Genomic DNA, 25,912 nt, shown 5'->3' with positions numbered 1-25,912 from the left:
GATACAGCTCTCAGGGCATGGACGTTTGCAACCCGAGATGTTATTCCCCACTCTTGTATTTCTGCACCCCGAAACTTTCCAGCGCCTACTCACTGTTATACTGGACTCCCTTGGCAAACCTCCTCTGCAGAGCCTGGTTCATAGACTGCAGCCCTGCGGGGATGTTCTTATCGCGGACGGGAGCCTGGTCCGAGCCCACGAGTTTCTTCAGGGCCGAGAACATCTTCCTCGTCCCCCGCCTTCCCAGGGGCACGAACCTCTACGAGCGCGTGGGAAACGCGCCTCCCGGCGGAGCTCAGCAGCAGCCCCGGGCAGGGCAGGGCAGGGCAGCGCACGGGCGGGGGCCGGGTTATGCGGCCATCGCGGTGCTGACGAGCCTAAGCAGACACAACTCTGTGCCCCAGGGGAGGAATGCGCCCCGGCGGCACTCCCCGGGCCTGCCCCCCTGCGGGACTGCCCCCGCACAGACCGGCCGGGCGGGCGGGCAGGTTAACGCGGCATCGCCCGGCCCCGGGCAGAGAGTGGCGTGTCCGGGTCTCGACGCTGCCCAGGCTCCTGTGGGTCGGGCTCAGCCCCGCCAGGCCCTCGCAGGTGCCGCCGGCCGCTGAGATAAGAGATACCGCTCAGCGCCCAGCGCCGCCGCCATCTTGGTCCTTTCGCTTTAAGGAGAGAGGGACGCACGCAGAAAGCGCAGCTACGGAACCGCGCGCGGGACAAGAGAGTGAAACTCACTCACACCTGCTCCCGAGCCCGCCCCGCCCACTCAGCCTTGTCCCGACTCAGCACCCCGCCCCTCCCCACCCCACCATCCTGCCCGGCTCTGCCCACTCAGCCCCGCCCCCGCCGCGTGGCTCGGGCCCGTTCCCCACGTGGTAGCGGCGCGCGGCGGCTGGGCTCGCGCAGGGCGAGGGGGCCGAGCCCCTGGAGGTGCAGGCGCTCAGCCCTGGGAGTACCACCCCTGGCCAGTGTCTCACTGGCCTGCCTGGGTTTTTTTATGGATTTTCCAGTTGTCAGAAAAATAAGTGAATCTACTGGGTTTTTTAAAGTGGGTCTAAAGATTTGCAATATTATCCCAGTACATTGGGCTAGCTCATGCTAATAGTTTGTGTCCAGCTACCGATGCTGCCGTGTTCCCACTTCCACAGTTTAAGTGACAACAGATCAAAACTGTTGCAAACACAGCAGCTGTCTGCCCACGAGGACGGACGCAAGTGCACTGCGTGGGTGTGTGAGAGAGGGCTTGAGTCACAAGCAGTGTTATCAGTCTTCTCTCTCTGGGTTCTCTCTCTAGATACTATAACTGGCTGTTGAAAGGAGCAGGGTTGTGGAATTCCCTTGTGGGTGGGAGTTGGGGTTGCGGTGGGCTTGCCTTGTGGAGGGTTTGTTTGTTTGTTTTTTGTATTTCAAAGGTGAGCACCTGACAGGATTGGGCCCTCACCAGCCTGGCCCTGGCGCCCTACGACAGCGTCTCATGGCGCTGAGTGGGCCTGGGCAGCAAGAGGCCAGCCGAGGAAAGTGAAGTGCTTTATTGAGTCTGAAATAAAGTTGCTTTTGGTGTGATATGGTAGCACTGGACCTTAGGCGCCTTTCCGGCCTCCTCGCTGCTTCTTCTTGGCAGCCTTGGTCATGGTTTCAATCAGGCGCACACCCTGCTTTTTGATCTCGTCCCGGTTGGGCACGTAGCTGTGGTCAATGTCAGCAAAATCAAAGGCATCTGCAAAAGAACAAAGCCGAGTGAAGCAGGCTGGGAAAGCACGTGGCACTGGAGCTGCTGCTGCTTTTCAGCTGTAACACCTGGGGGCTAAATCCCCAGCAGAGGTCACTAGTATTAGGGCTTATGGCATCTTTGTAGGCCTCAAGCCGGCAGTGGGCAGCACAATCACATCTGCTTGAAGAAATCTGGTGCTATCCAGCAGAGTGCAGTTGCCAGTACATTCATTGCAAGCTACATTCCCAGTGCCTCAGACCCTGAGTTGTCAGGACTCAGATCACTAAAATAATTGCAGTGTTGCTATTTCTCACTTCATATGATGTTTTCTATAACGCTCCAGCTCCTGGAGCCACGTGATTATGTGTAAATCTCAGCTTTCATTTAAAGGAACCTAAGTTTCTAGCTGTAGTAGTTGCAGAATAAAGCTAAAAAACTTGAGGTTCCAACAGCAGAAGGTGAATAAACAGACCTCAACATGAATTAGTCTTTAAAATTGCATGAGGTTTAAGCCAATCTGATGCCTTTGGAGGCCTGACTCCTCGTTTTTGATGGCGAGGATGTACATAGATAAAAGGTGAGAGATATTTACCCTTGACTGGAGGTTGCTGATGGAGGGTTCAGAGGAGTAGCCCATAAGATTTGTCCATTTCTTACTCTCCTACCATCCTGAAATCCCCTAGACTGTAGTGAGAACCCTTGGCCTTAAAGGGAGGGTTGTGGCTCTTCACACACAAATTCGGTGAGCCACGGAAGTGACTGGCAACTGCAGATTTCTAGACCAGCACCAATTTTGTGTTAGCCAATGGGGGTCCATGTCTGATCCTTCAGTGGAATGCAGTTGATGGGACCCTGAAGTTACAGAGGATGGAGAGGCTGTTGTGAATGTTGCTGAAAGCTCTTCCCAGCTGCTGGCTGAGATCTCCATTCTAACTACAGGTCCTCAGTGCTCTCCCAATTCCAAGATCTTCATACCTCTAACAGCATCTTCTTCATCCTCAAAAGAAATCTTCAGGTTCTGACGCTCATTCCTTGTACTTTCCTCCAGGAAATTCCTAACTTTCATATAGGTCTGTAAAAAAACACTTCAGGTTAAATATTGCATAGGTGGGGAGGGGGAGAAGAGGGGGGCAATGGACACAGGGTATGTCTACATTTCCAGCAGAAGAAGAAGAGGTAATTTTCCAGCTCATGGAGACATACCCATGTGAGCTCTGAACAAGCTAGCATGCTAAACATGGAGCATAGCCGCAGAGGTGCGAGCAGTGGGCGAGGCTAGCCACTGGAGTACAAGCCCATCCAAGGCATGAGGCATGTACTCAGTGTGACTAGCTTTAGCCTATAGCCCAGGATGGTCAGCTAACCTGGGTGTAAAGCACTACTAAACTCTGGAGGCTGCTGGGATCACAATGGGATCACATGGCTGGGACACGGAGTCTCTGGTTGCTAGATATTGCTTCTTGAGTTCCCTGATTTGCACTATTTTTACTGCACAGTGCTCAGATGCTGCTTGGCAGAGACTTATACACACATGAAAAAAGTGAAAGATGAGGGCAGCTGCAATGTGCCTGGGAGCTCCTGGCAAGTTACCAGTGCAGCCCCTTTAGCTGGGCAAAGTTTGGGTATCTCCAGCCCATCAGCACAACTGTGTTCTGGGACCTCCTCCAGGCTTTAGAGAGAGGAGAACTGCTGCCTGGGGACTTCAGTAGCAATGCAGCTGTCCTGCTGCCTGGGCCCAGCCTCTCAGGGGAAGGCCCCCAAGCCTGCCAGGGAGGAATAGCACACCTCATTGTTCTCCTCCCTGCTGAAGTTGTAGGATGGAAGGTGGGTCATGACCTCTGTCAAGTGCAGCAGCTTTGTCTCACAGAACTGCAGCTTGTCGTAAGTGTCACTGGTGTCCACGCGAATGTCACCCTAGGGGCAAGGAGACAAAGTGATATAGATGATGCCGCCTCCAGAGATTCCTTCCAGGGCCAGTGTCTGGGGTGCAGAGGGAACCAGCAAGTGGGAACAAACACCCAGGAGGTTCAGGATGGGATGAGAGGCCTCGGCAATTGGGGAACTGCCTGTCTAGGCCGAGTGCTGGGCAGAGGGACATTTATAAAGTGCCTTTCCCCACATGGCTGCAGCCCCACCGACTGGGATGTGTTTAGCATCTGAAACGCATGTTGGATTTGGGCCCAAACAATGAGACTGGGGCATTCGCCACCCAGCTCCAGCCACACACTGAGCTCGGCCACCCAGCTTCAGCGCTAGGCTCTGTGGAGATCCTGAACCTCCCATGACCTTTGGCCTCTCCTGTTCATTCCGAGGGGAAATGAAAGCTTGTTCTGCCATGGTTGGTACAGTGAGAGTCCATGGCCTTCTGTCTGCAACTGCCACATTACTGAACTCCAGAACCCCAGCCTCAGAGAAAGCAAAGGAGGCCTGGAGCCCTCCTGCTGCAGAGAAACCGTTGGGATCTATCTATCTATCTATCTATCTATCGGTTCTTTGCCTTGGTTTACTAGGCCTTCTACCCACACAATTCCAAAGATATATATAGTAGGGCTGTTGATTAATCGCAGTTAACTCACGCGATTAACTCAAAAAAATTAATCACGATTAAAAAAATTAATCACGATTACTTGCAGTTTTAATCACACAAACAATAGAATACCAATTGAAATTTATTAAATATTTTGGATGTTTTTCTACATTTTCATATATATTGTATTCTGTGTTGTAATTGAAATCAAAGTGTATATTATTTTTTATTACAAATATTTGCCCTGTAAAAATGATAAACAAAAGAAATAGTACTTTTCAATTCACCTCATACGAGTACTGTTGTGCAATCTCTTTGTCCTGAGAGTGCAACTTACAAATGTAGGTTTTTTGTTACATAACTGCACTCAAAAACAAAAAAATGTAAAACTTCAGAGCCTACAAGTCCACTCAGTACTACTTCTTGTTCAGCCAATCACTAAGACTAACAAGTTTGTTTACTTTTACGGGAGATAATGCTGCCCACTTCTTATTTATTCACCAGAAAGTGAGAATAGGCACTTGCATGGGACTTTTGTAGCTGGCATTGCAAGGTATTTACATGCCAGATATACTAAACAATCATATGCCCCTTCATGTTTTGGCCACCATTCTAGAGGATATGCTTCCATGCTGCTGACGCTTGTTAAAAAAATAATGCGTTAATTACATTTGGGACTGAACTCCTTGGGGGAGAATTGTGTGTCCCCTGCTCTGTTTTACCTGCATTCTGCCATATCTTTCATGTTATAGCAGTCTCTGATGAAGGGACACATGAATCTTTAGCGCATCTGGCACGTAAATATCTTGTGATTCTGGCTACAACAGTGCCATAAGAATGCCTGTTCTCACTTTCAGGTGACATTGTAAACAAGAAGCGGGCAGCATTATCTCCTGAAAATATAAATAAACTTGTTTGTCTGAGCGATTGGCTGAACAAGAAGTAGGACTGAGTGGACTTGCAGGCTCTAAAATTTTACATTGTTTTATTTTTAATGCTTTTTTTTACATAATTCTCCATTTGTAAGTTCAACTTTCATGATAAAGAGATTGCACTACAGTACTTGTATTAGGTGAATTGAAAAATACTATTTATTTTGTTTTTATACAGTGCAAATACTTGTAGTCAAAAATAAATATAAAGTGCACACTGTACTTTGTATTCTGTGTTGTAATTGAAATCAATCTATTTGAAAATATAGAAAACATCCACAAATATTTAAATAAATGGTATTCTTTTATTGTTTAACAGTGTGATTAATCTCATGATTAATCGCGATTAATTTTTTTAATCACTTGACAGCTCTAATATATATATATATATATATATATACACATACACTAGGCCTTCTACCCACACAATTCCAAAGATATATATATATAGATGATATAGATATCAATATACCATATATATACTTGATCATAAGCCTGTTCATTTATAAGCCGACTCCCCCAAGATGGCTAAGTAAAAATGGAATTTTTTTATGACCCATTCATAAGCCAACCCTATAATTCAGGGGTCGGCAAACTTTGGCTCCCGGGCTATCAGAATAAGCCACTGGTGGGCCGAGATGGTTTGTTTACCTCGAGCGTCCGCAGGCACGGAGGTAAACCTAAGTAAGCACAGTGTCCCAGCCCGCTCGCAGCGTGCTCCGGCACCCGGGCTGTGCGGCCACAGCCTGCTCTGGGGGGTGGGGCTGAGCGGCACGGCTGCAGCCTGCCAGCCCCGGAGCTGCAGCTGCTTCGGAGGCTGGGGGGAGAGCAGCGTGGCCAGACGCGGAGAGACTCTGGCCCCGCCTCTTCCCTTCTGGGTCTGCTGGCTGTGCTGCCTCTCCTTGCCCCCTCTGTTGGGGGGAGGGGCGGTGTCCCACCTCTCCCTCTCTATACCCATTCATAAGCCGACCCCCTTCTCTGGTGCTTCCCTTTTTTACTAAAAAAATTCGGCTTATGAACGAGTATATACAGTATCTTTGTGTGTGGGTAGAAGGCCTAGTAAACAAAGGCAAAGAAACGAGGACGCGATGGAATGGACTATGAATGGTGCCTATGATTTCTGCAAATCAGAGTCATTTATTGATCCAGAGTCCCATGTGGATATAGATGTGGTTTTTGCTGGCTCCCCGCATAAGATCATAAGAACCTCAACTGGCCATCGGGACCATTCTGACCTTTGGAGTCTAGTATAGTATGTTTGGGGTGTGAATGTGGAGTGAGTAAGGTTTGTTTTATAATCAATGAAGAGCATTTAGAGTATTATATACCAATGCTGCGTCCAGTATCTGCCTGCTCCCCATCCCGTAGGGAGACCTTTATTGCGGGTCTAAAAAAACTCTTCAAAATATGACCCAGACATAAACTGATGCAGGAAGGTCTGCCTGAGTCTGCAGCCAGCCAGCATGAAGCAGGAGCTCTGAGCAGAGTGAACTGTCCCATTAATCTTTAGGAGGGGAACTTCTATTTGAGTGGTGGGGAAGAGAGCCCTTTTAGGTGATGTCTGCATTGCTTGCATACCCATTCTCTCATCGAGCTAGTACACATACAAATAGCTACGTAGCAGTGGCTGAGCCAATGCCAGGTGCTTCAGAGGGAATGAACTGCACAGGCAGGCAATCATCAAGTGATCCATCCCCTGCCATCCAATCCAAGCTTCTGGCTGTCAGAGGCTAGGGACACCCAGATTGGGGCGCCAGAACAGGGGAGGCCAAGAGACCATGGTCCGTCCACTTTTTGCCATGGCCCTGGTCCCCTGCCCCTTCTCTTCTCCACGAGCCCCCGTCCCCCAGCCAGCTGAAACCCAGCCCGGATAAGAGTGTCCAGGGAGCCTGGGCAGCTGTGGGGAGCTGCAGACCATCCATCTACCCGGGGTGGGGAGGCCCGAGTGCAGCTTCTGGCCTGTGTCCCAGCCCCCCACTCCAGGCGGATGGAGGCTCTGCAGCTCCCCACAGCGGCACAGACGGCTCTTACCATGACCCAGCTGCAGCTCTTTGGCCCCCAGGGCCCCACCGTCAGGCCAGGCCTGAAGCCGGAGTCAGGTTGGGGTAAGAGCTGCATGGGCAGCTGTGCCCTCCTCACCCCCACACACACTTTTAGGAAGAATCTATCAACCCTGCACCCAGAGCATGGGGTTGCAGCCCTGACCATCCTGGCTATTAGCCACTGATGGACCTCTCCCCCCTGAACTTGGCTAATTCTTTTTTGAACCCTGCTATTTTCTGGCCTTTGGAAATGGAAAGAGCATGCAATCTGCTGTGTCTGAGCGTGTGATGGGGTCTACAGGCCCCACACTGACCCAGGTCTGGGAGCAGAGCAATGCTGGGCTAGGCAGGTGCAGGGCACATTCCCAGTGGAGGAACACTAGTAGCCCAGAAAAGCGGAGGAGACACGGGGCGGGCACACCAAGCTGATGCTGAGAGTTGTACCAGGAGTGTCAACAGCTTTGTGAAGGCTGCTGTAGCAGCATGGAGAGCGAGCATGCAATACACTGCCCACGACTGAGGGAGAGAACCGCTCCTCTGTGGGAATGACAAGGTGGCGATGATGATGTAGTGGGTTTGGGGGTGAGCTTAGTTACAAGCTGCCAAAGCAAATGACATGATGCTGAAGAGGTAGGAGCAGAGAGCCCTCTCCTGCCCAGCCCAGCTCTGCACGATGACAGGAAGGGCAGGAGGGAGGGGATTTAGGGCACATACATGGCCAGGCACAGTGATCCCGCACAGGCGAATTAGGAGGTTGTCAACGCCATTTTCAAAGCTGAGCAGAAGCTCCTGATTCTTCAGCATTTGGGTGTGCACTTGGTGTAGCCGGACCTCTTCCGCCTCCAAATTCTTCTTCAGTTCTTCCGCCAGTTTCCTAGAGCTAGAGGATGCACACACATGCACACATACACACACACACATGCACACAGAGGCACACACACATACATACACACGCGTATACACACACACACGCACACACACAGGGCCAAGGGAGGCTGTTATTCATTCGGATTATACTTATGGAGCCCCATCCACACAGCATCTGGATGCTCTTTACATGGCTTAGATAAGCACTATCAGACACTGGACAGGAGCACACACGCCGCAAATCCTGAACCACAGCAATGTTAAAGGGCAGGCATGGAGGAAATCTAACCAGTGGGCACCTTGCCTGGGATTCTGGAGCCTGGCTTTCATGTGTTTCCAGGAGGGGCAAATTCTGGAAGTGAAGGCCTGCTGCTGAGAATGCCCTTGGTTCTGCACAGCTATGTGCAGTAGCACTTGTGGGTCTCGGACACATACCAAAATCCTTTGCCCCAGATGCCATGTCATCGCTTTTGAAGCACTGATGCATACAATGCATAGGATTCCAGGGGAATTAAAGATGTGCCCTGCAGAAATGCAGAGGACCAAGTGTGTTGGTGGGGGGAAGGGAGAAGGCTGTGAGGATTTAGAAGAATATAGAATATCAGGGTTGGAAGGGACCTCAGGACCTTCCGTCCTAAGTGCAGGACTCTGCACTTGTCCTTGTTGAACCTCATCAGGTTTCTTTTGGCCCAATCCTCTAATTTGTCTAAGTCCCTCTGTATCCTATCCCTACCCTCCAGCGTATCTACCACTCCTCCCAGTTTAGTGTCAATTTAGAGGACATCAGATCCCATCCTCACACCCAGAGCACTAGTAGATATGGGGCTGGCACCAACCATGGTAGAAAATGTACTCTATGAGCCTGAATTGCAACATGGGGGAGGGATAGCTCAGTGGTTTAAGCATTAGCCTGTTAAACCCAGGGTTGTGAGCTCAATCCTTGAGGGAGCCATTTAGGGAACTGGGGTAAAAAAACCAAAACAAACAAAACTGTCTGGGGATTTGTCCTGCTTTGAGCAGGGGGTTGGACTAGATGACCTCCTAATGTCCCTTCCAATCCTGATATTCTATGATGTGCCCTCCTGTCAGAAGCTAAGTCATCAGGGTGAAGACCCAGGAGCAGATGGTGGCAGCACAGAGCCCAGCCATCAATGTGCAGGGGTAAATATGTACCTTATGGAGCTTGGGGTCTGGTGGAATTTCAGCTCAGCACGTTCCAGTTCCAGCTCCTTCAGCTTGGCCTCCAGCTCCTCACGCTTCTGCTCACACTCCACTATCTGCTGTTGCAGGTTCTCCCCAGTCTTCTGCTGGGCCAGGAACCTCCCTGCGATATCCTGGCCAGGAGGGAGAAGGAGGAGGCATCAAAACAAAATGCATCAGACCAGGAAGAATACAGGACCTATGAGATCAAATTAGACAATTGGGCCAAAAAAAACCTGATGAGGTTCAACAAGGACAAGTGCAGAGTCCTGCACTTAGGACGGAAGAATCCCATGCACTGCTACAGACTAGGGACCGAATGCTAGGTAGCAGTTCTGCAGAAAAGGACCTAGGGGTCACAGTGGATGAGAAGCTGGATATGAGTCAACAGTGTGCTCTTGTTGCCAAGAAGGCTAACGGCATTTGGGGCTGTATAAGTAGGGGCATTGCCAGCAGATCGAGGAACGTGATCGTTCCCCTTTATTCGACATTGGTGAGGCCTCATCTGGAATACTGTGTCCAGTTTTGGGCCCCACACTACAAGAAGGATGTGGAAAAATTGGAAAGAGTCCAGCGGAGGGCAACAAAAATGATTAGGGGGCTGGAACACATGACTTATGAGAAGAGGCTGAGGGAACTGGGATTGTTTAGTCTGCAGAAGAGAAGAATGAGGGGGGATTTGATAGCTGCTTTCAACTACCTGAAAGGGGGTTTCAAAGAGGATGGATCTAGACTGTTCTCAGTGGTACCTAATGACAGAACAAGGAGTAATGGTCTTAAGTTGCAGTTGGGGAGGTTTAGGTTGGATATTAGGAAAAACTTTTTCACTAGGAGGGTGGTGAAGCACTGGAATGGGTTACCTAGGGAGGTGGTGGAATCTCCTTCCTTAGAGGTTTTTAAGGCCCGCCTTGACAAAGCCCTGGCTGGGATGATTTAGTTGGGAATTGGTCCTGCTTTGAGCAGGGGGTCGGACTAGATGACCTCTTGAGGTCCCTTCCAACCCTGATATTCTATGATTCTATGATCCCAGCTCCACTTTCGGAGTGCGGGGGGCTTATGCCAGCCATGCAGGCCACACCCTGGAGCATGTGAGATCAGCACTGCCCAGTTACCGGGATATTATCACTATTTTGGGGGCTCATTGGAGGGACTCCTCAGTAGGAGCAGTGCAGCAACAGGCTGTGGCCTTGGGGTCCCACATTAGACCCTTAGATGTTGCAGGTGGCTTCTTAGCCCTTGTCTAAGGCCATCCCTGCCTACTGGGGCCTGGCATTAGTGGGCCAGATCCTGGCACTGGACTCACTCCTCAGTCCTTAATCAGGCAACAGTTCCAATTCAGAGCTGAGTCAGGAGCTCGGATCTGACTCTCTGACGCCTCTTTTCCCTTGGCGCACGTCCCAAGGGTCTCGTCCCCTCACGACACAGTGTCTGCTGCTTCCTTAGCTCTGCAAATCAAACTGCTCTGGTAAGTTGGAGCAAACGGGGAAGGAAAGGAGCAGCACACTGTCCAGCCACTCTGTGCCAAGGCAGAAGGGGGCTCAGACAGCAGCTCCCAGCACACAGGATGCCCTGAGAGAGTTGCCAGGATGCTCTCAGCAGTCAGAGGTGTTGAGAGAGACAAGCACTCAGCTCTGGGCAAGTCTGCTCAGGCTTCTGGGGATACCATTCCCTAGACGCTTCAGAGGATCAACACGGGCATACACATAGTCACCCTGGTATGAATATTACATCTCCTTAGCAGAGGCACACCCATGCTCTTAGCTGATCCCTGGCCTGGCAGGACAAGGACAAGGACATGGGCATGGCATGGGGGAAGCTATCCATACCCCGGGATGCTGGAACAACTGGTAGAGTGGAGGTGCTGAGACCCATTGACCCAAAGGGTAAACCCTGTCTATGATGGAAACCGCTTCAAGCCAGGGGGTGCAGCAGCAACCCCTGCACCCCTAGTTCCAGCACCTATGTCCACACAGGACAGGAGCTTTTGGCCTCCAGGGCTGACAATCTGGCATTACCTCCCTAGAAGCAAAGCCCCCAAGCCACGTAGCCCTGAGTGCCTTACCCAGAGGTGTGAGCACTGCACTGCACACTTTATCTTGTCTACCTCAGACGTCACTTGGGCCTGATGCTCAATCTGGGCTTTGGAGGCCTCCAGCTTTGCACCTAGGCGTGGGGAGGAAGCAGCAGAGAGAAGACTAGAGTTATATCCCCCAGTCTGGGGCAGGCTTGGTGGCCAGAGGAGGGGGTGGAACAGGGCAGGCGTGCAGGGGGTCACGGAATGACATCCGAATGACGGCCAGCGGTTGGAGCAGCAGGAATGAAGAGTCTATGGGCAAGGTATAAAATAACAACTGAGTTCAGATAAGAGCTAGAGAGACATTCCCTAAAACCTCCCAGAACTCCCCCCCCCCACAAATCTACAGCAACATGGCCAGGGACAACCCACTTGACCAATGAAACACTAGGTTAAGCATTCGAATACAAAGACAGGCTCTCCTTAGCTAACCATGCCCTGCTCCTAGCAAGATCTGTCTCTCACATTAATGCCACCCTTGAGCCAGGTCCCTTTGTCCGTCCCCATGCAAGGCCAAAGAAGAAAAACCGTTCCTGATATGCAGGGGCCCAGAGGCAGCTCCCCGAGTTGTATTGACAACCGTGTCAAAAGGACCGAGTATCACTATTAAATTTGTACGGGGCTTCCTGGTTCTGCTTGTAGGCTAGCTAGGCTAAGGGGGCTCTGTGCAAGGGAAGTGTGCAATCTGGCCCTTGAGCGGCCAGTCTGCAGCCAGCCAGCCTAGAGTGAGGTGGAGTAAGTTGTGTCTCTCTGCTGTAGGGAACAGCCTGCTTTGTCTCTCTCTGGTTTTGGTTCTTGTGTGTTATTGTTCTGGAATCTAAGAAATAAAGTTGTTTCACATTACAACTTCCAGCAAGAATATTTATGTTTTTTATCTAACTTCTCTGTGTGTGTTCCATGAACATAACACTGCCCACATAGTGGTGCCCCACCAAGAGGCTTAAGTGGTGCAGGGAGCCTTGGGTTGGGCTGAATTTTACCCAGGCTTGGGGTCAGTGCTGTCCCCATTAACCTCAACAAGAGCAGGATGAAGTCGCATGGGAGCAGATGTCTCCCACCCGGAGCTACCAGTGACGAATACTCATTGACTGTGACCTCTGGGAAAAGACCCCAGGCAGAAGAGAAATAGCCACTCCCAGAAACCAGGATTGTTCATCTCCAAGCTGGATATTCATACTCCACCGCCTGATACCCTGCCTCAGGCAGCGGCCAACACCTATTTTCAGTGGACTGGGGATGCTGCCTGAGCTTTCAGCAGGCTACGCCCTGGAGCAGCTCCCGGTGTTACGAACGCTACACGCTGGAACAGCTCCCGGAGTTACGAACACTACACCCTGGAGCAGCTCCCGGAGTTACAAACGCTGCACCTTGGAGCAGCTCCCGGAGTTACAAACGCTGCACCTTGGAGCAGCTCCCAGAGTTACAAACGCTGCACCTTGGAGCAGCTCCCAGAGTTACAAACGCTGCACCTTGGAGCAGCTCCTGGAGTTACGAATGCTGCACCTTGGAGCAGCTCCTGGAGTTACGAATGCTGCACCTTGGAGCAGCTCCCGGTGTTACGAATGCTGCACCTTGGAGCAGCTCCCGGTGTTACGAACGCTGCACCTTGGAGCAGCTCCTGGAGTTACGAACGCTGCGCCCTGGAGCAGCTCCTGGAGTTACGAATGCTACACCCTGGAGCAGTTCCTGGAGTTACGAACTCAAACCCCTCAGGGTACTGGGCTCCAGTCCCTCCTCTCCATCAGCATGTGCACAGCAGAGGAAGCTTCCAGTAGCGGGCCTGGCCAAAATGCAACCTCACCTTTCAGCGACTCACGCAATATCAGGACTGGGAAATCCACATTGAGCTCTCGCCTGGCCAGCTGCAAGGGAATTAGAAGCAACCCAATGAGTCATAGAAAAGCATAGGAGGAAATGAGGCACCTGGACCACGCCAAGCCAAACTGGCCTCAGGGCAGAGCAAACCCAAGAGGTAATGATCTAGATATGTAGCTTCTCTCAGCCAGGGGGATCCCAAAGCACTTTATACACAGGGGCCAGGTTCTGGCTAGATTAGGTGCTTATCTGGCCCCCATCACCACAGTATCTGGCTGCCTCCCAATCTCTAATGTCTTTATCCTGTGCGGCAGTGCAGTTGTATTGTGTCTATTGTACAAATGGTGAGCGGAGGCCCAGGGACTTGCCTAAGGTCACCCAGGGCATCTGTGGAGGAGCAGACAGGTGAATGCAGGTCTTACAAGTCCTAGATCAGCACCTGAACCACTGGACGATCCTTCCCCTCTGAGTAACTCCAGAGTAAGTCCACTGACGCCTCCTGGCCTGAGGCCCCGGGCCGTGTACCTTGCATTGTTGCTGACACCAGGGAAGAGAAACTGTAAAACGCCACGGTTGTGTTTCAGGCCCACTCTGCCAAGGTGTCAGCCATGACACAAGTGTAGGGTCACAGGGATCAGGCCCAGCACATGTGGCCATCACTCACTGAGCCAATGCTGTCATGTGGCCTCCTCTGGGGTGGGATATAGCACCCATCCTGCACCAGCGACCTCCTACTGCTTTCTGGCTAAGGCGAGAAGGACAATTTCTCCAAGTGACCTGAAGGGGGAGCCTTAAGTAGGTGAATGTCATTACCCAAGCTGGGACCTGGCCGGCACTGGGGATAACAACTCATTTCTTGTATGAGGAAGAGGATGGTCCTGCAGTTATAGTGCAGCGCTAGGACTCCTGGGTCCTAGTCCCAGCTCTGCCACAGGCTCATTTTGTGACCTGGCAGAAGTCACTGCCCCTCTCCGTGCCTCAGTTTCCACACCTGTAAAGTGGGGATAATGGTACTGATCTACCTCACGGGAGGTTGAGAGGCTTCATTCTTTCTGTTTGAAGACCCATGGCTGGAAGGAGTGATGGGGGCAAAGGATGATTGTAACCAAGAGCCAGGCCTTGGGTTTCTGGCTCATCCAAAGAGCACCATTTCCAGCAGTAGCCCTCCTGACTTAAAGGAGAGAATCGCCTAGGACAGGTCCATCTGCAGTGGCTGGAGTCAGGGCCAGGGCTACATCACCCACACTGCTCCTCATGGAGCCCATAGCTCACGTGGACTCACCACTCTCCTGTGCCGCTCGCTCGCATCCTTGACCCGGATCCTGTCAATCTGCTTCTTTTGGAAGTTTAGGGAATTCTCCCTGAACCTTCTCTCCGCAATGAATTCGGTTTCCATATTGGTCATGTCCGTCTGGAGTGTGGCACAGCCAGGGAAGGGAATAACAATCATCACATCAATAAAGCCCCTTCCATGCCAAAGTACTGCACAAGCTGCATCCCCACAGCACTACTGCAATGCAGCCACCTCTGGGGCAGAGCGTGGCAGACAACTGGCCCATAGCGCACTGCACAGCGCGGGGGTATTTTTGGCCAAGGATGCCTCGGCAAGCCCCCACATCCTATGAAATGTGCCCTGGGATCTTTAGTGCCTGTGCAGAGCAGGCAGGGCCTCAGCTTTTAAGGTCTTTTCCAAAGGACTCTCCGCAAAATAAACTGCCTGGAATGCTGGAGCAGCCAGGGTTTGAACCTGTCTAGGTATTTCATACCTAGTGCTTTCAGCAAGCTGTCCCCAGCACCCAGGTGTGGGGCAGGAGGAGCCTGGTGGGCACTGGAATCCCCAGTTCTGCTCTTTATGGCAAGGCCAGAGAAGGGGCCTAAGTCATCGCTGGAAAGGTCACTGCATGCAACAGACACTGCAGCCCTTGAGCCAGGACCTCTCCCAACATGCCCAGTACCTGATTCCCAAGCAGAGTTCTCACCTTGGCTGCTTCTGTCGCTTCGGTGGCATCCACAGCCATCAGTCTCATGCCCTTCAGCTCCACCTGGTAGACTTCTACCATGTGCTGAAGGACGTCCAGCTGCAAAGGGAGCTGGGCTAATTCCTAGGACACAGAGACACAGACAGCAAGTCTCACCACCTATAGGACATGCTGGTGCAGTACAATCCTGTGCCCCCACCCTCCCTAGTGAGATGCAGCATAATGGAGAATGGGGGAACCACCTCTGGAATCAACAAGGAACTCAACAGCAAAAATCCTGGGCCAGATTCTCTCCTGCACAATACAGGTACGGGGCGGGGGCATTGGATGCTAAGGGACCATAGGCCAACTAAGAAGGGGAGCAAAGTTTCACCCCATCCAATTCTGCCTCCCCCCACTCCCATTACGTCTCCTCTCTCTCCTGACGCAGCCCTATGTTGGTGGGGCAGAGCCGGCGCCAAAGAAATTCCCAACTGGCCAGATCATACTCCACCTAGTACCACTCATGTCATGGGTGTAGTCAACTGCTTCAGGTAGAATAAACCAACACATTTATTAACTACAAAAAGAGAGATTTAGTCAAAGCACAACAAGTCAGATTTTCTCAAATGAAATAAAAGCAAAACGCATTCTAAACTGATCTTAACACTTTCAGTGCCCTTACAAACGTAGATGCTTCTCACCACAGGCTGGCTGGTTGCTCTTCAGAAAGGCTCTCCCCTTTGATCAGCGCTTCAGTCGCTTGATGGTGGTGTCTGTAGATGTAGGTGGAAGAGAGAGCGAGCATGGCAAATGTCTTTCCCTTTTGTCATGGTCTTTCTTCCCTCTTGGCTTTGCCTCCTCTCCTTGAGAGTCAGGTGAGCATTACCTTATCGCAGTCCCAAACTGGCCAAAGGAAAGGGGGTGACTCACTCGAAGTCCAAAAGATTCTTTTGTTGCTGCCTAGGCCAGCGTCCTTTGTTCCTGTGAGGCTGGGCTGGGTTTGTCCCATACCTGCCCTGATGAGGTGTGAACTGCCTCTCTGCTCTTGGAGAGTTTTTGCCTGAGTTTATTTTAAGCCTTGAAGACACATTTTCAGTCTCATAACTATATACATGAAATTATAACCTATGACATTACTGTAACATTACTATAACAACAATGCTCAATGCATCATGAGCCTTCTGAAGACACCCGACACGACAAACTTTGCATTGGATACCACACAATTATTTTACAAGGATGAACATGGGGGTGCTGGGTGTTCCTCCAAGGTACAGAATGTCACAAATACCAAGAGGAAGTTTAACTTTTCCATTTAAATTCTGAGCTCTAATTTCAGAATCTTTCATTGCATCCTTTGCAACCTCTCAAGTTGCCCACAGTGAAAGGTAGCTCTCAAATGAAGCCAACGCTTCTGCACAGAGAGTCCATTGCTGGACAGAGGACACAGATGTTTGCTGGTGTACTGAACACTTCATATTTTATGTCCTGAAGTACAGTATCTTGTTTGGGTGAGTTTTTTACTTCATTCTGTAATTTCGTAAATGGTTTCAAGAGTATCTTACAGGATAGGATTGTGACAGACATTGCAACCCCATGCAGTAGCTTTGGGGACCATTGTATTAAACTTATGAATGGTTTCTATATGATTGTGTTCTTCTCCGGGGCAGGGTTACCACAGCGCCTCCAGGAACTAAAAACAGAGGGGGTGGTTACTCCTGGGGATTGGAAACAACCCCAGAGAAGCACCACCCTGGGGTGGTTTGCATATACTGGCTCAAGCTGGGTTTTCCACAGATTAGAAAACGAAGAAAGGGCTTTCGGTATAAAAGGATGAGCTTGAACTGATCCAGGGCCTTCTCTCCAATCCGGCAAATGGATGTGAACTTTTGTCCAAGGGGCCCCAATCCTGCTGAAGGGTTGGGAGGGCCTTGACTTTGGCCCCATAAGACTGAGGGTGACTCCTGGTATGTTTAGTGGGTGTTTACATCTGTTTATTGTTTTTATACGTTTTCTCTGTGATACTTTTACCTCAAGAATAAAGGTGCTTGCCTAGACAGAGCTGGGTTATAGCTTGTAAGTGTTGGCGATACACTGGTCATCGCCTTCAGAGACAAAGCAAAGCACAGGCACTGGCCTGCAGGCAGACTGGCTTGCTGGGGATATCACCGTGTAAGGCAGAGAGCTGTGCAGCATTAAACCCCACCCCCCAGGCAGAAGGGAGTGAGACAAAGGACCCTGCCCAGAGACAGGTGATGGCTGGAAGCCTGAAACTTTAAGTGCATGCCTTCAAGGGGGAATATAGGTGCAGTTACTCCTGAACCTGCAACAAGTATTATTTTTAATAGTATCCTGACATGCTCGTGATTCCTCCTGTTGCAATCTGGTTGCTGCATCTGATACAATCTGCCATATTAATGGCACCGTCACAGCATTGTCCATGACAGTTGTTGATCCTCAGATTTAGGCACAATAATACCTTTAATAACTGATACCATCACCTCTGTCAATGTGGAGGCCACATTGTACAATCCAATGAACTCTTCATGCACAGTCGGCTCATCACCCACATATTGTAGGCGTAAAACCACTTGCTCTTTGTTGAAGAAATCTGTTGTTTCATCCATCATCACTGTATACCACTGCCTAGAAACCCTCTCAGAAATCTCCCTCCCCACTTTAAGAGCCACCATGTCCATTATCTCATTTTGAATAACTTGGCTTGGGAATTTGTCTTGACTCTTTTTCAGCCCCTTTGAAATACCAGGATCACATTTGTCTGCAAGCAAAGCAACTGAATACAACTGCAGTTGAACTCTCCAGGTAAGGCCCATTTTCAGCTTGTTCAGTATAATGGTCTTCCAGTGCAAGTCCTTGTCTGGCAAGATACCACGTATGACTGAGTATTTCCATTAGGATCTTCCTGTTTTATTCTTTTCTTCTGAGAGTACTGAAAACTTAGCATGAGCCCGACATTCTTGGGGGTCTTTTGAAGAACATCAACCATTGAACCACTGAAAAGCATGAAACCAGGATGAGCAGAGAGCGCAGCCTTTTTCCCCAAAGGGATCTGCAGGGAAAGACTTATGTCGTGGCTGATAAGGTGTCTCAGAAATGCTAACGGGCATTTGGTTTCTGTTACAGACGATAGAGACAGCTTAGTTTTACAACCACCAGGGATTGATCCACTCGTTGGTTGGAAGCATCATAGAATCATAGAATATCAGGGTTGGAAGGGACCTCAGGAGGTCATCTAGTCCAACCCCCTGCTCAAAGCAGGACCCATTCCCAACTAAATCATCCCAGCCAGGGCTTTGTCAAGCCAGGCCTTAAAAACCTCCAAGGAAGGAGACTCCACCACCTCCCTAGGTAACGCATTCCAGTGTTTCACCACCCTCCTAGTGAAATAGTTTTTCCTAATATCCAACCTAAACCTCCCCAACTGCAACTTGAGACCATTGCTCCTTGTTCTGTCATCTGCCACCACTGAGAACAGCCGAGCTCCATCCTCTTTGGAACCCCCCTTCAGGTAGTTGAAGGCTGCTATCAAATCCCCCCCCCCCTCATTCTTCTCTTCTGGAGACTAAACAATCCCAGTTCCCTCAGCCTATTCTCATAAGTCATGTGCTCCAGACCCCTAATCATTTTTGTTGCCCTCCGTTGGACTCTTTCCAATTTTTCCACATCCTTCTTGTAGTGTGGGGCCCAAAACTGGACACAGTATTCCAGATGAGGCCTCACCAATGTCGAATAAAGGGGAACGATCACGTTCCTCGATCTGCTGGCAATGCCCCTACTTATACAGCCCCAAATGCCGTTAGCCTTCTTGGCAACAAGAGCACACTGTTGACTCATATCCAGCTTCTCGTCCACTGTGACCCCTAGGTCCTTTTCTGCAGAACTGCTACCTAGCATTCGGTCCCTAGTCTGTAGCAGTGCATGGGATTCTTCCGTCCTAAGTGCAGGACTCTGCACTTGTCCTTGTTGAACCTCATCAGGTTTTTTTGGCCCAATCCTCTAATTTGTCTAGGTCCCTCTGTATCCGATCCCTACCCTCTAGTGTATCTACCACGCCTCCTAGTTTAGTGTCATCTGCAAACTTGCTGAGAGTGCAGTCCACACCATCCTCCAGATCATTAATAAAGATATTAAACAAAACCGGCCCCAGGACCGACCCTTGGGGCACTCCGCTTGAAACCAGCTGCCAACTAGACATGGAGCCATTGATCACTACCCGTTGAGCCCGACGATCTAGCCAGCTTTCTATCCACCTTACAGTCCACTCATCCAGCCCATACTTCTTTAACTTGGCAGCAAGAATACTGTGGGAGACCGTATCAAAAGCTTTGCTAAAGTCAAGGAATAAAAAAACACCCTACCTGACCAAGGCCCCAGTGAGATTTGAACTCATGATCCCTGGTTTACTGGACCAGTGCTCTCACCCCTGAGCTATCATTTCCTCCTATTTCATTTCAGCCTTGAAAATATCCACTTTGTTTCTGTACTTCATGCAGTCACTGCTCACTTAGTGAGAATGGCATAGGATTACAGAATTGAAACACATACACACAATCTCTCCTGGTAAATTGAAACATTTAGCTGGCCTCTTGGTTTCAGAGTCACTGTGTACTTTAGAGATCCATCCAGAAGGAGGCAGAAGGAAGAAAGGGAACAGCCTACAACTGATCTGTTGGTTACTGAATATAAGGGGACTGTTGGTCCCTTACTAAAACTCCTGGGTTTTTTTGGTTGGCTAGCTCCCAGTACCAAAAGGAAAAGGGACAGGTCGATGGGAAATCAGGACCCTGAGACTGACAGTCCCCAGGAGCAATGGGGAGAGGCCAACGCTCCAGGTCAGCCTGATTGACAAGGTGGGCAGGCGAATGAGGCAGTCGGGAGACCGGGGGTCCTGTTTTCTGGGTGAGCTGGAATTGCCTGAGTCAGACAAAGTGGGGCTGAGCTAAGGAGAGAGCAGGAGCCTGAGCTGAGCTGGGGAGCAGAGCCGTGTCAGCCAGAGAGAACCAGAGAAGCAGCCCAGGGAGCAGACCTGTGCTGGGGGCAGAGCTGCAGCAACCAGAGCCAGAGGGGCCAGAGGAGCAGCCCAGGGAGCTGTGTTGGAGGCAGAGCAGCAGCCGTGCTGTGGCACAGTGGAGCTGGAGCTGGAGCTGGGGCTGGGGCTGGGGCCAGGTGTGGTGGGCAGATGGGAAGAGTGATGGGGGACCCTGGGCAGCGGGCCCAGCACAGGGAGATGCCCCAGCCAAGAGGCCCTGCAGGGCAGACTTGGGGGGATCGTAACCCCACAGAGGGGCTGACGCTGGGAAGAAGGGTCCTGCCACCTAGAGCCTGAGGGTGTGTGGCCACCGCCAGAGCAAGTGTCCGACCCGCAGCGTCCCTGCAGCACAGCCAGGGCCTGGGCAGGGGCCTGGGCCGTGTGAGGGGCAGACTGTGAACTGCCCGGACGTTCCAGAGATGCTGGTTGTGACGTCCCCAGGCCGCAGAGCAGGGGGACGGGTTTTCCTTTCACGTTCCCCATTTTTTCCTGATTTTTTTACTTAGTTACTGTTTAATAAATTGTATTTGTTTGAACTGTATGGAATGATCAGTGGGTCACTGAAGCATCCAGTACAGAGGGAGCCCCCCGGAGTGGGGACACTTTAGCCCCTGCCCTAAGTGACCATGAGGAGGTGGGGGGTCGAGCTCCCCAGGAATCCTAGGCCCAGCCTTGTCGGGGTTATGAGGACTCTGCCACACAGGAGAGTGGAAGGGGAGCCCTCGAGATCAGGCAGGCCTCTGGGTAAAGGGAGTGGGAGCGAGGACTCAGATCCTTTCGCCAGCCAATTCCACCAGGGTCGTGTATAAGCCAGGAAAGTTCCCCACACTAGCGGGACATTGCCCCACTTTCATGTAGCAGGCTTCACTCAGGAGCCAGTTGAGCTAGTGGTCAGTCTGCAGGCAGCCTCTCCGAGCCTGGAGGCAGCTCTTCCAAGCACTCTGGGGGCCCAGCAGCCAACCCACAGTTTGTCACCTGCCACCCAGAAGGCCAGGGGAAGAGAGAAGGAAGCATAGGAGGACACGGCCCCTCCCTGTCCCCCAGGTCCGGCCCAGGGCCCAAGGAGAGAGAGGCAAGGGGTGACTCAGTCCCTTCTGGCTGCCACTTCAGCTTAGTCTCCCCTGGGCCACTTCCTACCTTCCCTGTTTCCCTTCAGTTTGGGGCATGGCTCCAGCCTTATGTCTAAACAGTCTCACTAGTTGAGGGCTTCAGTTGAGGTGTGTGTGTGTGTGGGGGGGGTGCTTCCCACTCACCCACAAAGTCCAGGTGTCCCCCCTTAGTCACAGGAAGGGGATCCCAGGTGAGTCTGACTCCCAGTCCCAGTCCTTCCCCGATCCATTGCTCTGCTCAGTGACTACAGCCTGTCTGCCATCATGCAGCCAATCTTTCCTCCATGCACGCTCCCCCCTCCCTCCCGCCAGACTGCCAGGGCTCCATGTCCAGCAGCTGTGGGGGGCAAGGCCTTTTTGGCCCAATACTGCTCCCCCACTCCTCTGCCCTTAGTGGGGGCTGTCTTATGCCTGGAAGCCACTTTTCTGTTCTCTTTACGTAGTCCTTGGGTGCCTCAGCCAGCGACTCTGACAAGAAGAGGACAGCTGGAGCCCTTTGCCCCTCAGCATGACGGCACTGGGCCAGAGGCTGCACAAGGACAGGCGAAGGATCCTAGCGCTTAGACGTCTGGCCTGGCCTCCCTTATCCCTTTATGAAAAGAGCACATGCAACTCAGCACAGGGCAGGAAAAAGAGAAGAGCCAGTCAGGTGGCTCTGGGAGCCAGCCCCAGAGGAATGGCCACTGGCTGGACCTGTCTGAGGTCTCCTTCATGAGAGAGCATCTGGATTCTGAAGTCCTTGTGCACCGGAGAAGAGAGAAGAGAGCTGCAGAAAGAGGGGGAGAAGCACAGATGGGGGTCTCACCCAGGCACTCAGAATTCTCCCTCCTAAGAAGAAGAGGCCCTGCTTGCTGAGCCATTTCCCAGCCAGGGAAGAAAGGGAAGAAAGGAACCAGAGCCTGGCAGATGGACACGGGGTTGCCTTGAGTGATCTCCTCTGGCCAATGCCTGAAACTGCTCCTTTATGCTACTCCATGGTCCACGAGGTGGGTTCTAGTCCCATCCCACAACACTTTTGCTCTAAATTAATGAATTAGAGCCTGATCCTGCCCACACCAGTGGCAAAGGGTTGGGCCCTAAGCTGGCATTATACTCCTGTTTGGGGCATACGGTAGCCTAAGGAGATCATACGGGGGGAGGAGGCTCACATCCTTCAGGAAATCCACCATCTTCAGATACAGGTAATAAATCTTTTCACCAGTCCTGATTTTCATCAGCATTTTCTCTATGTTATTCTCCAGCTGACGAATCACCTGCAACAGAGAAGGATCTTGTGTTGCTTCGCTGGGCTGCCTGGGACATGAGAATGCTCCTGGGGACCAGATGGGCCGACTCAGAGCCCCGGGGCTGGCTGGCTAGGGCTCCAGAACCCTCAGGAATGGGGAGGGCCAATTAGTTTGGTGCTCCAGTAGCTTTATATTCATTTAAAATCTCTTTTTGACACAGCCCCGGGTTAGGATAGGATTCTTCCAAGTTGCATTGCCCTTAGCCACGGATTTGAAGCCCAGCATCCTCCCCATGACAGGCCACTGACTGTGTGAGCTCCTTTCTTCTGGCGAGTACAGGGGATGGGAGGGACGCTGATAATGGTTTCCAGCTAGGGGTGGCGGTGGGAAGGCCATGTGCTGCTGGTGTACAGAGCAGGGCAGCCAGCCTGGGAACTCCTGGGTCCATGAGCCCAGGAAATGGGGTTTCAGGGTTTCAGATCTGCCTCTCATCTGCTCTCTTTGCTGCTCCTGCCCAGTAGCTTTAGTAGTTTGGTTTCTACTGGGCCCAGGTTCTCTTCCGCTGCACATCTTTGGGTACTAGGGCTGCAGTGGAAGGAGTGGGGTCAGTCTCGGCAGGCAGGGAAGGTCTGGGATCACTCTGCGGCTACCCCTCTGGCTGAACTAGAATTAAAGATGGACTCCTCAGGGGATTCCTCATCCAGGCCTCTACAGCTGGAACAAGGTCCCTGTGATGTGGGGCCTTCAGGGTGCAGAAGTGCAAGTGAGCACAGGTGCATGTATGGGCCGAGTATGCACATGCATGAGTGTGCTTGCATGGGTGTGAGTGCCCATGGAAGGACATGGGGACTGTCCAGAGCGAACCCTCATCCAAAACAAGCCACATCTTGGGCTGGTTCCAGAGATGCCCAGGCCCCTGCAGGTCCAGCTGAAGTCAGTTAGACCAGCAAGTTCTCAGCCCTTCCCGGGACCTGGCCCATTGCTATGACCACAGATTTCTGGCATGCACAGTCTTCTGCTGGAGCTGAGCCCTTGTCACCTGCAGCTGTATCTGGCCCTGTCTGTCTGCTCCTTCCATGTCTGCCAGGTGTTGCCGCTTTCGCTGCAGCTCCTCCAGCATCCCGCCCCGCCTCGTCACCTCGTACAGCAGCACATTGTGCACGTTCATCCTGTCAAAGATGGAGTTTTGCAGCTTCTCTCGGGCAGCCTGAAAGAGACACAGTGGCACTGGGTGGGCTCACCCACAAGCAGACTGCAGAGGGTTTGGCCCCAAGTGAGCTTCTGAACCACTTCACCCTCCGCCAGCCCAAAGGCAGCCTTGCAATAGGCAGAGCCCCAAGGGAGGAGAGCCAGGGATGAGGTGATGGCCAGGATAGCTGCTGATTGTGCATGGTAGGTGCCCAGATACCACAGTGACAGGCAGCAGAATAAGCCCTAAGATAGATGTCAGACAGAGCCTCGAGCTGGAGTCCTGTGGGGTGCAGGCTGGGAGATCTGGGCTCTGGGGTGTGAGTTTGGCCCAGTGTAAAGAGTGGGACCCGTCACTGGAGTCCATGCAAGCTGTGCTGACAAACATGCAGGGGCTCTTTGCAAAATGCAGATCAGGAACTGAAAGTCATAGAATATCAGGGTTGGAAGGGACCTCATGAGGTCATCTAGTCCAACCCCCTGCTCAAAGCAGGACCAATCCCCAACTTTTTTTTTGCCCCGATCCCTAAATGGCCCCCTCAAGAATTGAACTCACAACCCCTGGTTTAGCAGGCTAATGCTCAAACCACTGAGCTATCCCTCCCCCATAAAGTCAATAAAAGAGTCTGATGCTCTAATCCCACGAAAGCCTGGAAATCAGTAGCACATGCCTGTGCCCACAGAGCCCCCCTCCTTTCCCTGGTGCTGCTCCTGCCAAAGGACAACAGGGCCACTGCAGCTGGAAGCAACCCCTGATCTGCCAGCAGTGAGGGGCCAGCTGAGCTGATGCTGTAGCCCCTGCTGCTCCCATATTAACCTCTGGCATGTCCTGAATCCAGCAGGAAGGGAAGGTCCCTAGCTAGGGTGGAGACAGCACTGGGGCAGTTCTTCACAGTGACGAGCCTTCGAACTGCTAGTAGCTGTGTGACTGGCAGGAACACATTGTAACTGAGGGGAGCCACATGAACCTTCTCTGGGGTCTCTGCTGCACACTGCCACTGTTCAGATCTTCTCTGTGACAACAGCACAGCCCCTCCTGCTCCAGAAACAAAGGCCCTGCCAGCTGAGCTAGAGGAGAATCTCCAGTAACTGTTAGCAGTATAGGGTCTGTGGCACACAGCCGAGGAGTTTTGATTCCATCCAGCACAGGGTGGTGGGACACACATGCGTGTGCACACGCACACTCCCCAACTCACTACAGTACAGACTCCCGGAGCAGAGGTTTGCTGACGTATCACGGAGAAGGGCAATTTCCTTTAGGGCCTCCTCCCTCCCTCCCACACCCGTTTTCTCTGCTCTGTCGCTGGGCAGTAAATGCCAGAGATTGGGTGTGTGCTTTGCCAATTACCTCCACGGTGCTCCTGGCTAAATGCATCTTCAAGTGCTTTTGATCCCAGCATGCCTGGGAAATCGTCACCTGGTCGTACTGTGGGCAGGAGAGAAGCAGAGAGAAACTTGGGATCAAAGTTCTACTACTAATTATCTGTGAGTGCATCTGCACACAGTAATTGTTAATGCATTATTCCCAGTCAAGGGCTGACCGCCTCCCAGACCCCAGCTACCAGAGCATCCTCATCTGCTGATGGCTGAAAGCAAGGCAGGGTGAGGCGAAGGTGTCTACACATTTTGGGGGCCTCCATTTTTTGATTCCCTTCCTGAGCCTTCTAGAACCTGCCTTGCAGAGGGGCTGAACTTCCACGCCCCCGGCTGACTAGCGTGGGTGCTCTCAGCGCTCAGGGCCTCTGGTCCATGAGGAAACAGCCCTGCCCCACGGAGCTCACACTGCACTGCAGAGCCAGTGGGAGAAGCTGAGACCCTGGGAGCACACAAGGGTCACTGCTGGGGGAGGTCGGCATGGGGGCAGGGGGCCTGGAAGGCAGCACAAGGGTGACGGGGAGAAGGATCCAAAGGGGGCAAGGAGGGAGGCAAGCAGGAGGAGAGCTGGGCTGGGCCTCCCTGGGAGGAGCAGCCTGCCTCTGCTGGAGGGCACAGTGGGGGCAGTGCCTGGAGCTGGGGAAGGGAGTGACATGGGCAGAATGGGGGTTAATAGCAGCCCTGGCTGGGCAGCGAGGCAGCTGAGGGAGTCCAGGGGAGAGATGCCCAAGGCTGGGAGCAGGGTTTGGGGGGATGGAGAGCAGAGGGGCAGGCTGGGATGGGCAGGGGGCCCTAGGGGCTGCAAAGCTGGGTGGTGGGGCAGGAGAGCAGGGACCGAG

At 52.0% G+C, this 25,912-nt stretch overlaps 2 protein-coding genes across 8 annotated transcripts in view; both read right to left on the bottom strand.

Annotated features, from left to right (window-relative positions):
• The window catches only part of RABL6 (RAB, member RAS oncogene family like 6), a 131,473-nt gene extending 130,758 nt beyond the window's left edge, over window positions 1-715 (bottom strand). For 2 of the 7 annotated variants that reach the window (XM_065572014.1, XM_065572016.1), the window contains exon 1: window positions 94-712. In XM_065572014.1, the coding sequence (XP_065428086.1) occupies window positions 94-223 (130 nt within the window). In that variant the 5' untranslated portion in view covers window positions 224-712. Of the gene's footprint in view, window positions 1-93 lie in introns of all 7 variants that reach the window. The other 5 variants (XM_065572017.1, XM_065572015.1, XM_008173808.4 and 2 more) reach the window with 5 other exon arrangements.
• Window positions 716-1,214: 499 nt separating this feature from the next.
• CCDC183 (coiled-coil domain containing 183) lies at window positions 1,215-25,268 on the bottom strand. The gene is made up of 12 exons (XM_024110375.2): window positions 25,048-25,268; window positions 23,551-23,718; window positions 22,434-22,538; window positions 15,145-15,267; window positions 14,448-14,576; window positions 13,152-13,212; window positions 11,339-11,439; window positions 9,250-9,410; window positions 7,924-8,089; window positions 3,494-3,622; window positions 2,684-2,780; window positions 1,215-1,714 (listed from the first exon to the last, which is right to left on the bottom strand). The coding sequence occupies exons 1-12, from the start codon at window positions 25,192-25,194 to the stop codon at window positions 1,578-1,580; spliced, it is 1,524 nt and encodes a 507-aa protein (XP_023966143.2). The 5' UTR covers window positions 25,195-25,268; the 3' UTR covers window positions 1,215-1,577.
• Window positions 25,269-25,912: the final 644 nt, after the last annotated feature.

Source organism: Chrysemys picta, chromosome 18 (genome assembly GCF_011386835.1).
Source record: "Chrysemys picta bellii isolate R12L10 chromosome 18, ASM1138683v2, whole genome shotgun sequence".
NCBI lineage: Eukaryota > Metazoa > Chordata > Testudines > Emydidae > Chrysemys > Chrysemys picta.
The sequence above is the reverse complement of the archived record's forward strand: the minus strand, read 5'-3'. Positions and strand labels throughout refer to the sequence as shown.